Here is a 12,363-nt window from a genome sequence, read left to right on the forward strand (position 1 = left end):
AACCCTGTGGAAAGGGTTATATTTGGCAGTTGCAGGCATTGGTTTATGTGGAGAGACGAGAACAAACTATATTTGGCTGCAGAGGTTTTTTTTCATGGGTTTCGGTTTTGAACCTAACTCTTTATTGTGAGTTTTTTCTTATGAGAGACATTTTATTTACTTTGCCGTTCCTGTAGCTAAGTGCTACAGGAAACGGCTCTATTTTGGCCCTTCTCTTCCGGCTAGTAGCGCGCCTTTAGTCTAGTGGCGCAACTTATCTAAGCCGGTCACATGATCAGCCATTCCAGTTTATCCTAGTGCAGACGCTGAAGACAGTCGCACTTCGTCTGAGAAAAGTAAGTGTTAGAACATATTGGAACCGGCAATATCTGATAGCCGTCGCAGAGGGGGCAGGTAAGCACTTCAGTTTTAGACTGAGGTGTGGAGGTGTCTGTTAGGATCTGTGGAGCAAATTTCCCTAATACAGTTTTTTTTTTTCAAATAGCAAAGTCTCTTATTTCACTTGAGTCCTTAGCGGCTTAAAAGCGTATCATTTTACTGCTTTTGTTTTTCTTAAAGGGACAGTTCTAAATATTTTTTATTTTTTGGGGAATTAATTGCTTTATATTTCATTCATACTGGATCAGGATCCTCCTGTTGTGGACATATGTATCCTTTGCTTGGATAGCCAAGTGTTACCGCCCATCCAACTTTGTTCCTCTTGCATTGAGAGAGCTTTAAAAAAGATAAGTGATTTATGTCTGAGCCAAATGTGTCTCAGGTAGATGCTGTTCAGGCCTTGAAACGGCTTTCTCCTCAACCCCCCCAAGCCTTAATGGCGCCACATGCAATGCCCTGCGGTTACTCTCGATCTCCTGGAGGAGTGTATTTGCAAGCAGAAATTGCTGCCCATGTATCCTCTGCGGTATCTGAGACATTAGCTGCCATTCCCATGCTTAAGGGAAGACACAAGGAAAATTAAAGAATCAGACAGTAAGGCGTCTGCTCCAGTCTTAGCTACACAGATTGCCCTTTCTCATAAGTCTGATAAGGAAGATACGTTAGTAGCCTCTAAGGGTGAAATCTCAGATTCAGACAGTGTAAGTCCTTCATCTGATGCTGAAGTTGTATCCTTCAGATTTAAGCTTGAACACCTCCGTGTTTTGTTAAAGGAGGTTTTGGCTACCTTGGACGACTCTGATACCCATGTCGTTGTCAACCCTAGGAAATCTAGTAATGCTTAATAAATACTTTGATGTTCTTTCCTCAGTAGGTGTGTTTCCCGTGCCAGACCGTGATACTGGAAATCATTACATAGGAATGGGAGAGACCTGGAATTCCTTTTTCCCAGTCTCCTGTCTTTAAGAAGATGTTTCCACTGGCTGACTCCATTAAGGAGTTGTGGCAAACGGTGCCCAAAGTTGAATGCGCCATTTCTACTCTGGCTAAGAGAACTACTATTCTTATTGAGGATAGCTGCTCCTTTAAGGATCCAATGGATAAGAAACTGAAGGCTTATTTGAAAAAGATGTATGTTCATCAGGGCTCCAATGGCAACCTGCAGTGTGTATTGCCACTGTGACAAGGGCTGCAGCCTATTGGTTTGACGCATTGTCTGAATCTCTTCAGGTAGAGACTCCCTTGGAGGAGATCCAAGACAGGATTAAGGCTCCTAAGTTAGCTAACTCCTTTATTACGGACGCTTCATTGCAGGTTATTAAGTTGGGAGCCAAGATTTCTGGTTTCGCAGTATTAGCGCGTAGAGCCTTGTGGTTGAAGTCTTGGTCAGTGGATGTCTCATCGAAGTCCAAGCTTTTGGCGATTCCTTACAAGGGTAAAACCTTATTTTTACCTGGCCTGGTGGAAATAATTTCCGATATCACAGGTGGTAAAGGGTCTTTTCTTCCGCAAGATAAGAAGAATAGACTAAAAGGATATCAGAGTAATTTTCGTTCCTTTCGTAGTTTCAGAGGTAAGCCTTCCCCTTCTTCTGTCAAACAGGAACAGTCCAAGCCTTCTTGGAAGCCCAGTCAGTCCTGGAACAAGGAGAAGCAATCAAAGAGACCCGCAGCTGACTCTAAGTCAGCATGAAGGGTTTGCCCCCGATCCGGGATCGGATCAAGGGGGGGGCAGACTTTCTCAGTTCTCTCGAGTTTGGATATGAGATGTCCCAGATTCCTGGGCTGTGGACATATTATCTCAGGTTACAAATTTTAATTCAAGATGTTTCCTCCCAGTGGCAGATTCCACTTCTCAAGATTATCTGCAGACCAGATAAAAAGAGAGGCGTTCGGCGTTCTTGAAATGTGTACAGGATCTTTCCTCCCTAGGAGTGATAGTCCCAGTACAGGAACATGGTCTAGGTTTCTATTCCACTCTGTTCGTGGTTCCCAAAAAGAGGGAACTTGTTGTCCTATTCTAGACCTAAAGTGTCTAAACAAGTTTCTCAAAGTACCGTCCTTCAAGATGGAAACTATACTTTCCATTCTTCCCTTGATCCAAGAGGGTCAGTTCATGTCGACCATAGACCTGAAGGATGCGTATCTTCATGTTCCCATTCACAGGGATCATCACAAATTTCTGAGATTTGCCTTTATGGACAAACAATTTCAGTATGTGGCTCTTCCGTTTGGTCTTGCCACAGCTAACAGAATTTTCTCAAAGGTTGTGGGGGCTCTCTTGGCAGTGGTCCGGTCTCGGGAAATTGCCTGGACAACATATTGGTTCAAGCGCCATCTTTTCAACAAGCAAAGTCTCACACGGAGATCTTGTTGTCTTTTTTTTGTTCCCACGGATGGAAGATGAATTTGGAAAAGAGTTCTCTTGTTGCAGCTACAAGGGTAATTTTCTTAGGGACCGTAATAGATTCCCTATCAATGAAGATTAATTATTTCCTCTTGCCTCTCTCTACTGTCTACTGTTCGTCCATCAGTGGCTCAATGTATGGATGTAATCGGTCTGATGGTGTCTTCCATGGACATCATTCCCTTTGCTTGTTTCCATTTGAGAGCTCTGAAGTGTGCATGCTCAGACAATGGAACAGGAATCATGCGGATCTGTCTCAGAGCATAGATCTAGATCAGTCGACAAGAGACTCTATCCTGTTGTGGCTTTCTCAGGAACATCAGTCTCAGGGCACATGCTTCCAAAGACCTTCCTGGGTGATTGTGATGACAGACGCCAGCCTGCTAGGCTGTGGAACAGTCTGGGACTTGTTAAAGGCGCAGGGTCTATGGACTCGGGAGGAGTCTGCTCTCCCCATAAACATCCTGGAGTTGAGAGCGATTTCCAATTCTCTGATGGTTTGGCCTTAACTGGTCTTAGCCAGGTTTATCAGGTTCCAGTCAGACAACATAACCCCAGTGGCTTACATCAACCACCAGGGAGTTCCTTAGCCATGAAGGAGGTGGCTTGGATTATTCAATGGGCGGAAGCTCACAATTGCTTTCTATCTGCCATCCACATTCCAGGAGTGGACAACTGGGAAGCATATTTCCTGAGCAGACAAACTTTTCATCCCGGGGGTGTTCTCCAACTTGACCCTCAAATGGCAGATGCCGGAGTTGGATCTGATGGCGCCTCGGCAAAATGCCACGATTCCAAGGTACAGTTCAAGGACAAGAGATCGTCAGGCCACTCTGAAAGATGCTCTAGCGGTTCCTTGGGACTTCAGGCTGGCATACCTGTTTCCTCCATTTGCTCTTCTTCCACGAGTCATTGCTGGTATCAAACAGGAGAGAGCGTCAGTGATTCTAATAGCCCCTGCATGGCCTCGCAGGATCTGTTATGCAGACCTAGTGGAGATGTCATCTTTCCCAACTTGGAGACTCCCTCTGAGGAAGGACCTTCTGATTCAGGGTCCCTTCCTTCATCCAAATCTCATTTCTCTGAAGCTGACTGCTTGGAGATTGAACGCTTAGTTCTCTCTAAGCGTGTTTTTTTGGAATCGGTCATTGAGACTATGATTCAGACTCGTAAGCCTGTTACTAGAAAGATGTACCATAAGATATGGCGTACATATCTTTATTGATGTGAATCCAAGGGCTACTCTTGGAGTAAGGTCAGGATTCCTAGAATTTTGTCTTTTCTCCAAGAAGGTCTGGAGAAAGCCTTATCAGTTGGTACCCTGAAGGGTCAGATCTCTGCATTATCTGTTTTGCTACATAAGCGGCTGGCGGACGTGCCAGATGTGCAATCCTTTTGTCAGGCCTTGGTCAGAATCAGGCCTGTGTTTAAGTCTGTTGCTCCTCCTTGGAGCCTTAACCTTGTTCTTAAAGTTTTGCAGTGGACTCCGTTTGAACCGATACATGCCATAGATTTTAAGTTGTCTTGGAAGATTTTGTTTCTTATGGCTACCTCTTTTGCTCGGAGAGTCTCGGAACTCTCTGCCTTGCAGTGTGATTCGCCTTATCTTATCTTTCATGCTGATAGTTCTGGCAGTTCTTTGTACTAAGTTCGGGTTTCTTCCTAAAGTTTTTTCAAATAGGAATATTAATCAGGAAATTGTTGTTCCTTCTCTATGTCCTATGTCCTAATCCTCCTCCTCATAAGGAACGCTTGTTGCACAACTTGGATGTTGTGTGTGCTCTTAAATTTTATCTGCAGGCAACTAAGGATTTTCGTCAGTCTTCCGCTCTGTTTGTTTGTTTCTCTGGGAGACGTAAAGGTCAGAAAGCTACCGCTACTTCTCTTTCTCTCTGGTTAAGAAGTATAACTTAACTTATAAACTTAAAAGGAGCAGTAGATTTTTTTTTTTCTGACAAATTTCAAAGTTATGTCTATTTCCACTCCCCCTATATCATGTGACAGCCATCAGCCAATCACAAATGCATGTATATACTGTGAATTCTTGCACATGCTCAGTAGGAGCTGGTGACTCAAAAAGTGTAAATATAAAAAGACTGTGCACATTATGTTAATGGAAGTAAATTGGAAAGTTGTTTAAAATTGCTGCTCTATCTGAATCATGACTTGAGTTTCCCTTTAAGTAAAAATGTTCAAAGTGATGCAGTTTCGATCTGGGATATTTGCATATTTTTGTGTAAATAAATATGTCTTATTACTGAACAGGATAATCCAGCCGCTGCATTTATTTTATCACCCCCCCCCCCCCTTTTTCTCTCCATAGATTTTCACCAAGACCCTCAAAAGAAGAAGAAAGGGAAGTTTAAACCCTTGAAGGTCCTCAAATTGCTCTCTCCCAAACAAGAGACGAAAGCCAAGGGCCAAAAGGAAAAAACTAGAGACCAGCAAGAGGGTACCAAGAGGTAGATGAGGTCAGAAGAGGATGCCAGGCGCTCTCTTCCTGCACAGTCTGCTGCCCTCTGGCAGTCGGAACTTCCCAGCATCCCTGTGCGCTGTGATGCCATGCAGAGCTTGTTCCGAGGGATAATGGGGTTTAATGCGATTGCTAAAAATCCGGTGCCAATGGCTGTCTCATGCTTTGTAAGCCTTTTGGTCATCAATCGGGGTAACCCCATTCGCTACCTGCAGTCGTGACACTGACGTACTAGAGCAGATGAGAACAGACCATGGAAGGAACCAAACGGCTCCTCACTAGCTACTCCGCAGGATATGGGCTCTTCTGCGCAAAATGAATCTGGTCCACATCTACTGAGCAATGCTTAGTCACTGGTGGGAAATACGTGTTACCAGGAAACTGGTTCTGTGTGTCTGACCCTGTGATCGTTAGCAGGAAAGCTAATTAATGCTGCTTATTTATCTGTTTGTTTTATTGTCAGACTTATTTTTATTGTCATTCCTTCGTGCAAGTATGTACAAATGATTTCACAGTATTCGGTTGCTTGTGTCTGAGTAATATCACTTCTGCTTGGCTAAATCATTCTTAGAGACCAACACTAACTGATTCATATATTTTTTTTTCTTCTTGCTTTGCGCCCCCCTCCCCCGATTTAAAAAATAAATAAAATTATATATATATTAGTTGGCTTTTAGGTGGGGTAAGAAACTTTTTTTATAGTTAGGATATATTAAAAATAAAAGCCAAAATATATATATAATTTTTTTTTATTTTTTATTTACCTTTATTTTAAAAGAGAGGGTATTTTAAAGGGGGAAAAAACAAATGGATGTTAAAGTGCGGGGGGGGGGTCACTGTTTTTATTCTTGTGCAAATTGCCCTTTATTTCCTGTTTTATTTGTTTTAAAACATTACTATCCTTTTTATACATTATTTGGTCCATTTACTGAAAGGGACATTAAACACTTTGAGATGTTATTATAAAATATTTAATTATGTGTAAAATACGCTTTATTTATTTTATCCCCTTTTTCTGTAACTTTAAATCTGAGAAATGTCAGCTTTTCAGTTCCTATTCAAAGTGGTAGTGCAGGCTTTAGACTTAGCACTGCTATATTCCTCACAAGCATTATTTGCACACTCTAGCGATTCATTTATAACTGTCCGTGATTGGCCTCAGCAGAGAAGGAATCCTATGTTAGAACATGACAGTGCCCATTGTGTTAAATAATATAATTAAAGGGACACTAAACCCATTTTTTTTTTCCTTTATTGATTCAGACAGAGCTTGCGATTTTAAGCAACTTTCTAATTTACTCCTACTATCAATTTTTCTGTGTTCTCTTGCTATCTTTATTTAAAAAGCAGGAATTAAAAGCTTAGGAGCCAGAGATGGCACATCAATAGTCTATCTTACTTGCCCCTAAAATCTTTACATGTGTAGCTGTGGATCTGTAGATCAGGGTGGTTATCCTATTGAAACCTTACGCTTACTAATCTATCTGTGTTAAGACTGTTCATAGTTTGAAATCACCTACTCTAATGCATTTATATTGAAAATTGACTATACGCTGACCTTAGATAGATATATTGGATTATATCTCCCGTATCTCTGTACCTTGTAATGAGGTCCCGCAGCACCTGTTCCCCCCCAACTGCCTAAACCTGGAAAATTTACGACAATGGTTCCCCTATCAATATAGTTAATTAATTGAAACAAAATCTAAAGTACTGAGCCTACAAGAGGCCCACTATACTTTTCCCTTCATTCCCCTTTCTGACTATTCATAATGATCAGTGGTCTGAAAATGGCCGATACAGTTTCATAAAAAGAACCATCTATTAGTAAGTCTGGACATATAAAGGGGGAAAAATAGTATCAATTTAAGGGGTTCGTATACGTTTTTCAGTGTAAGTTTAATCAATGGATCTAAACCCTAGAAAATAGAGATTCCTTACTACAGATCCATAAGTGGTCTCCATATTTTCAGAAGGTACCTTCCCTGATTATGTTTAAGATGTTATAAGGGGCCCAAGAGTGGCCTTCTAGGTTTTACTGAAAGTACAGAGCTTCATTGGCACTAACTTTGTCTGTTATGACATATACTCACCCTCTATTTAAACAATATAACTGTTAATCATCTGTCTTTAAAACCTTTCTTGACATGTTTGCTTTGTTTGCCTTTTAATGAATCTCATTAAAAAATAAAAACGCTTAGGAGCCGGCCCATTTTAGGTTCAGAACCCTGGATAGCGCTTGCTTATTGGTGGTTTGGTTACATTTAGCAAACCAATAAGCAAGCATAACCCAGGTTCTCCCTCAAAAATGGTCCGGTTCTTAAGCTTTACATTTCTACTTTTTAAATAAAGATAGCAAGAGAACAAAGAAAAATTAATATGAGTAAATTAGAAAGTTGCTTAAAATTGCTGCTTTATCTAAATCATTGGTGTATATATACAAATAGTTATAAGGCTAATCTTTGATTTGAACACATTATATCATCATTTTTAAGTGTTTAATGTCCTTTTAAGAAGTGGTTAACTCAAGTCTAGCACCTCTCATCATACGTTCCTGTATCTACCAAGCTAGTGAGTCGCGATCAGTAAACGGTTGTCCTTACTCTCCAAGATAATCTGTGCGTGTGCTTATTTAATTGCGCTATAATCCTGTGTGTGTGCCTTTATGTATTAGTCACCGTATAGATAGGGGACATAATTCCACGTGGTGGTAGCTCACTTTTAACTATAATCAAAACAAACGTGGGCACAAATTAGCTTATGGTGGACAGAGAGACAAGTTCCTAAATTTTAGGAAAACCGTCTAGTACCCGATATAGCCAGCGCCACTTGTTTTGGAGGGTAATGTTCACTTTAATATCCTATTTTGACCCTTTTGTGGGATTGAGGGGGGGACCTAATTGTATGGGAATCTCGCTAGCGTGCTGGGGTTACACAGACACTAATAGGCCAGAGCTTTAACCCTCACATTTCCAGGCTGAGAGCTGCACGTATTACGTCACTTTTCTTTCTTGCAAAGCTGCCTTCTTGTAACCTTTTGATACCAGCAGAGCATTTGCGGTGAAGGTAAAGGGGTAAGACACAGGTTACTTATTACTGTATATTTATGTAAAATACTGTTAGTCTTGGCTTGTGGAAAACAGGCTGTGGGTATCCAATAAAAGTGTTATTGACAGTTATGGAGAAAAATAAGAACAAAACTTTGTTTTTTTAAATACAGTAGTAGAAAATCTTTTTTTTTTTACTTCGAACATTTTATGCTGTAACGCTTCCTAAGTGTTGGACATTAGTAGATTTCGGTTAAATATGTTGACTTTTTTTGCTGTTAGAGAGTTATGTACAAGTGACTTCTGGAACTGTTAATGTGTAAAAAAAAAAAACTCACATTACGCAATTGTAGGAGACAATTTTATACTGTTGGAGCGAGGTATCATTTATTTATGTACACAGAGAATAAAGCAGGGCGGAAATGTACATTTTGTAAGAGGAAGACCCTGCCCTTTAAATGTTGTGTGTAGAATGACAGGTGCCAATCACATAGCCTGCTGTTTTTGCAGCACTCTAGGCACTTGCATAGAGATGACTTATGTCCTTGTGGTTTAATCTTATTAGTGCCAAAGATGCTTGTCATTCCAGGAGGGACATTGTACTTCTAGACACTGTACTGTGTTATTCATATGAAAGAGCAGGATTTAAATCTGCCATTTTGTGCCTGAAAAGTAAAAGCTGTTTAGATGAAAAGTTTAAATTAAACTAATAAAATCATCCCAGATAATGCGGGATTGTCATGGGCTGTCCATGTCTCTGGCCAGGTCAAATGTCTCAGTTTTAGGGATTGCCCCAGCCCCGCCCACACCACATTCTCTGTATGGGCACACCCTGAATTACCCCCTTGTCTTGGCCAAAAAAAAAACAGAGGTGGCTTACCGCCCACAAGTCCACTGGCCTGTGTGATCCAGAAAGACTCAGGGGATGTTGGGAGGTATGTAGTTGTGCAATCAGCCAATGAGCATTAGCAGGCCAAATCCATCGGCCAGTGAGCATCAGCAGGCCAAACCCATCGGCCAGTGAGCATCAGCAGGCCAAACCCATCGGCCAGTGAGCATCAGCAGGCCAAACCCATCGGCCAGTGAGCATCAGCAGGCCAAACCCATCGGCCAGTGAGCATCAGCAGGCCAAACCCATCGGCCAGTGAGCATCAGCAGGCCAAACCCATCGGCCAGTGAGCATCAGCAGGCCAAACCCATCGGCCAGTAAGCATCAGCAGGCCAAACCCATCGGCCAGTGAGCATCAGCAGGCCAAACCCATCGGCCAGTGAGCATCAGCAGGCCAACCCATTGGCCAGTGAGCATCAGCAGGCCAAACCCATTGGCCAGTGAGCATCAGCACCAAACCCATTGGCCAGTGAGCATCAGCAGGCCAAACCCTTGGCCAGTGAGCATCAGTAGGCCAAACCCATCTGCTAGTGAGCATCAGTAGGCCAAACCCAACAGTCAGTGAGCATCAACAGGCCAAACCCATCGGCCAGTGAGCATCAGCAGGCTAAACCCATTGGCCAGTGAGCATCAGCAGGCAGTAACCGTCAGCCAGTGAGCATTAGCAGGCAGAACCCGTCGGCAAGTGAGCATTAGCAGGTGGAACTCTTTGGCCAGCGAGCATCAGCGGGTGGTACCCGTCGGTGAGCAAGCATTAGAATGAAAAACCCATCATCCAATGAGCATTAGCGGGCAGTACCCATCATCCAGTGAGCATTAGTGGGCGGTACCCATCATCCAGTGAGCATTAGCGGGTGGTACCCATTATCCAGTGAGCATTAGCGGGTGGTACCCATTATCCAGTGAGCATTAGCGGGCGGTGCCCATTATCCAGTGAGCATTAGTGGGCGGTACCCGTCGGCCAGCGAGCATTTGCATGGAACACACAATAGATACTGCTGTATTAGTTTTAATGTAAACAGCTTTTATGTCAGATTTAAAAAAAAAAATGCTGTTTGTTCAATTCAATGACAGAAATGTTTGAGTACACGGTCTCTTTAAATGGCTTCTTTGTTACAGCTAAAATAAGGTACAGTATTTTGTTTTCTGAAAAATAGATGCTTCTGCACAAACTAACTTTTTCTGATTGTGGAGTCACACGCTCTATGCCAATATTGGGACTTGGCCTTACCAACCAGTGCATACTGCAGTATCAGGTGTGCATAAACACGCATTTCCTGTTCATTTAAAATAACAATACTTGATTATTTCCACATTCACAAAAATAGTTTAACATATTTAGTTTCTGCTCTTTTCAATACATTATAGAAATGTTCATTTTTAACCAGGACCTCTCCGCCCGCTGTAGACTTTATTCTGTTCGACTGTTACTTCTGCTTGTTTGTGTTTATTTTTATATGAAATTAGATTGCGCTGTTGTACTGTTAGAACAAAACTTTCTGTATCAGAACAAAATAAACCAACAGTAAGATAACGCTGTGTCTGTCTGCTAGATTTTCTGTAGGTGAATTGAAAAGATTTCAGAGCACTCTGCAGACACCAAAAAATGAGATTTCTTTATTTAGTTCTTGTTAAATGCTGGATGTTCAGTTTATTTAAATGTATAAATATGACTTGTGTAAATGACTGATGATAAAATTAAAAGAAAACTATCTAATACACATTTTATTATTGCTGGTAAATAACAGTGTTTAACCCTTGCAAAGTTTAGAGTAGCAGTGCACTGCTGGCACCTAGCTGAGCCAATGACGGGGCATATATGTGCAGCCACCAATCAGCAGCTAGCTCCCAGTAATGCACTGCTGCTCTTGAGCATACCTAGGTATGATTATCAGCAAACGATGCCCAAAGAACAAAGTGCATTTATCAATACAAGTAAATTGAAAAGTCTTTTAAAATTGTGTGCTCAGTATTTCTCAATTCCAGTCGTCGTTGAATACTGACAGAATTTAAGGATTACCTTGGGTGAGTCCGTTAATAACCATTATTTCACTTGTACTCTAGTTCAGATACGCAAACATTTTGGCCTGTTAGTGTGCCCTGATGACTGGAATTGAGAAACTGCTAAACCATGAAAGATTCATTTTGACTTTCTCGTCTGTTTAACCCCTTAACGACACACGTTTAAAGCGTCTGGAAGCTATATTGAGGCATCACTGCAATACCTTTTTTGGCACACCAATGCAGAGAGGGCCACTCTGTATCTGCCAGCAATGGTGCCGATCGTTGGTGGGTGGGAGCAGCGGGTGGGCGTCCCATCACTGGACTAGTTCCGGTGACGACACTGGCCACTGTTCCGGAAAGGTGGGCAGGAGCTCGCTTTTGCAATAAAGAACAACATATAATGGTAGCCTTATAACATTATACAATAAACATTGTCATATGTAAGAAAAAGAAAAAAAAAAAGGAGTCAAAAAATTAAAAGAGACGCAACTATGTATGACAACAGATAAGCTTCTCAAACCTCTATTTTCTGTACATAATAGCTTAATTGGCTGGCTAGTTGGATAGCCACTTATGGGCCATTTGGACACGGGAAACTGAAAAAAGCAAATGATTTTGGGCTTTGAAATGGCCAATAACAAAAAGCGGGTGAGGATTACTTAAGACGTAAGTTATTGGACCAAAGTATATAGTGATGGAGAAGGGAAAAATCAACAGGCAATAGCCGTTCGAAGTGGAGTGGGGAAAGGGTAGGGGGGCGGAGCTTTCTATGCTGGTTGAGTATTGTGGCACAGGGAGTTAAGTAGGGTCATATTGTAGTAATTTCTAGGAGGGATGACTTTCTATGTGCATGGTAGGGAGGGAAAAGGCATAATCCAGCCAGGGTGTCAAAGGCAGTATAATATAAGTTGTCCTCCAAATGTAATAAGTATAAAGATCTGGGTGTATAACAGTACCAATCTGACAATGTATATATTATATTACCTCCATTCCGGCCATTGTCTACTACAGCTAGAGATATCTTGAGCATATATATATATATATATATATATATATGAATGTACACCCTAAGATTGAACCATTAACAGACAGAATCTCACTAATACAGTTGTAAGAAAAAGACATTGCAATATTATGACTCCCCAAGGTCTCTGTCACAGCAAAAT

The 12,363-nt window shown here is 41.6% G+C and overlaps 1 protein-coding gene across 2 annotated transcripts in view; it reads left to right on the forward strand.

Moving 5' to 3' along the window:
- The window catches only part of MICALL1 (MICAL like 1), a 127,300-nt gene extending 116,573 nt beyond the window's left edge, over positions 1-10,727 (forward strand). For both annotated transcript variants that reach the window (XM_053721242.1, XM_053721243.1), the window contains one exon: positions 5,108-10,727. In XM_053721242.1, the coding sequence (XP_053577217.1) occupies positions 5,108-5,250 (143 nt within the window). In that variant the 3' untranslated portion in view covers positions 5,251-10,727. The remainder of the gene's footprint in view (positions 1-5,107) is intronic.
- Positions 10,728-12,363: the final 1,636 nt, after the last annotated feature.

The sequence above is a fragment of the Bombina bombina genome, chromosome 7 (assembly GCF_027579735.1).
Source record: "Bombina bombina isolate aBomBom1 chromosome 7, aBomBom1.pri, whole genome shotgun sequence".
NCBI lineage: Eukaryota > Metazoa > Chordata > Amphibia > Anura > Bombinatoridae > Bombina > Bombina bombina.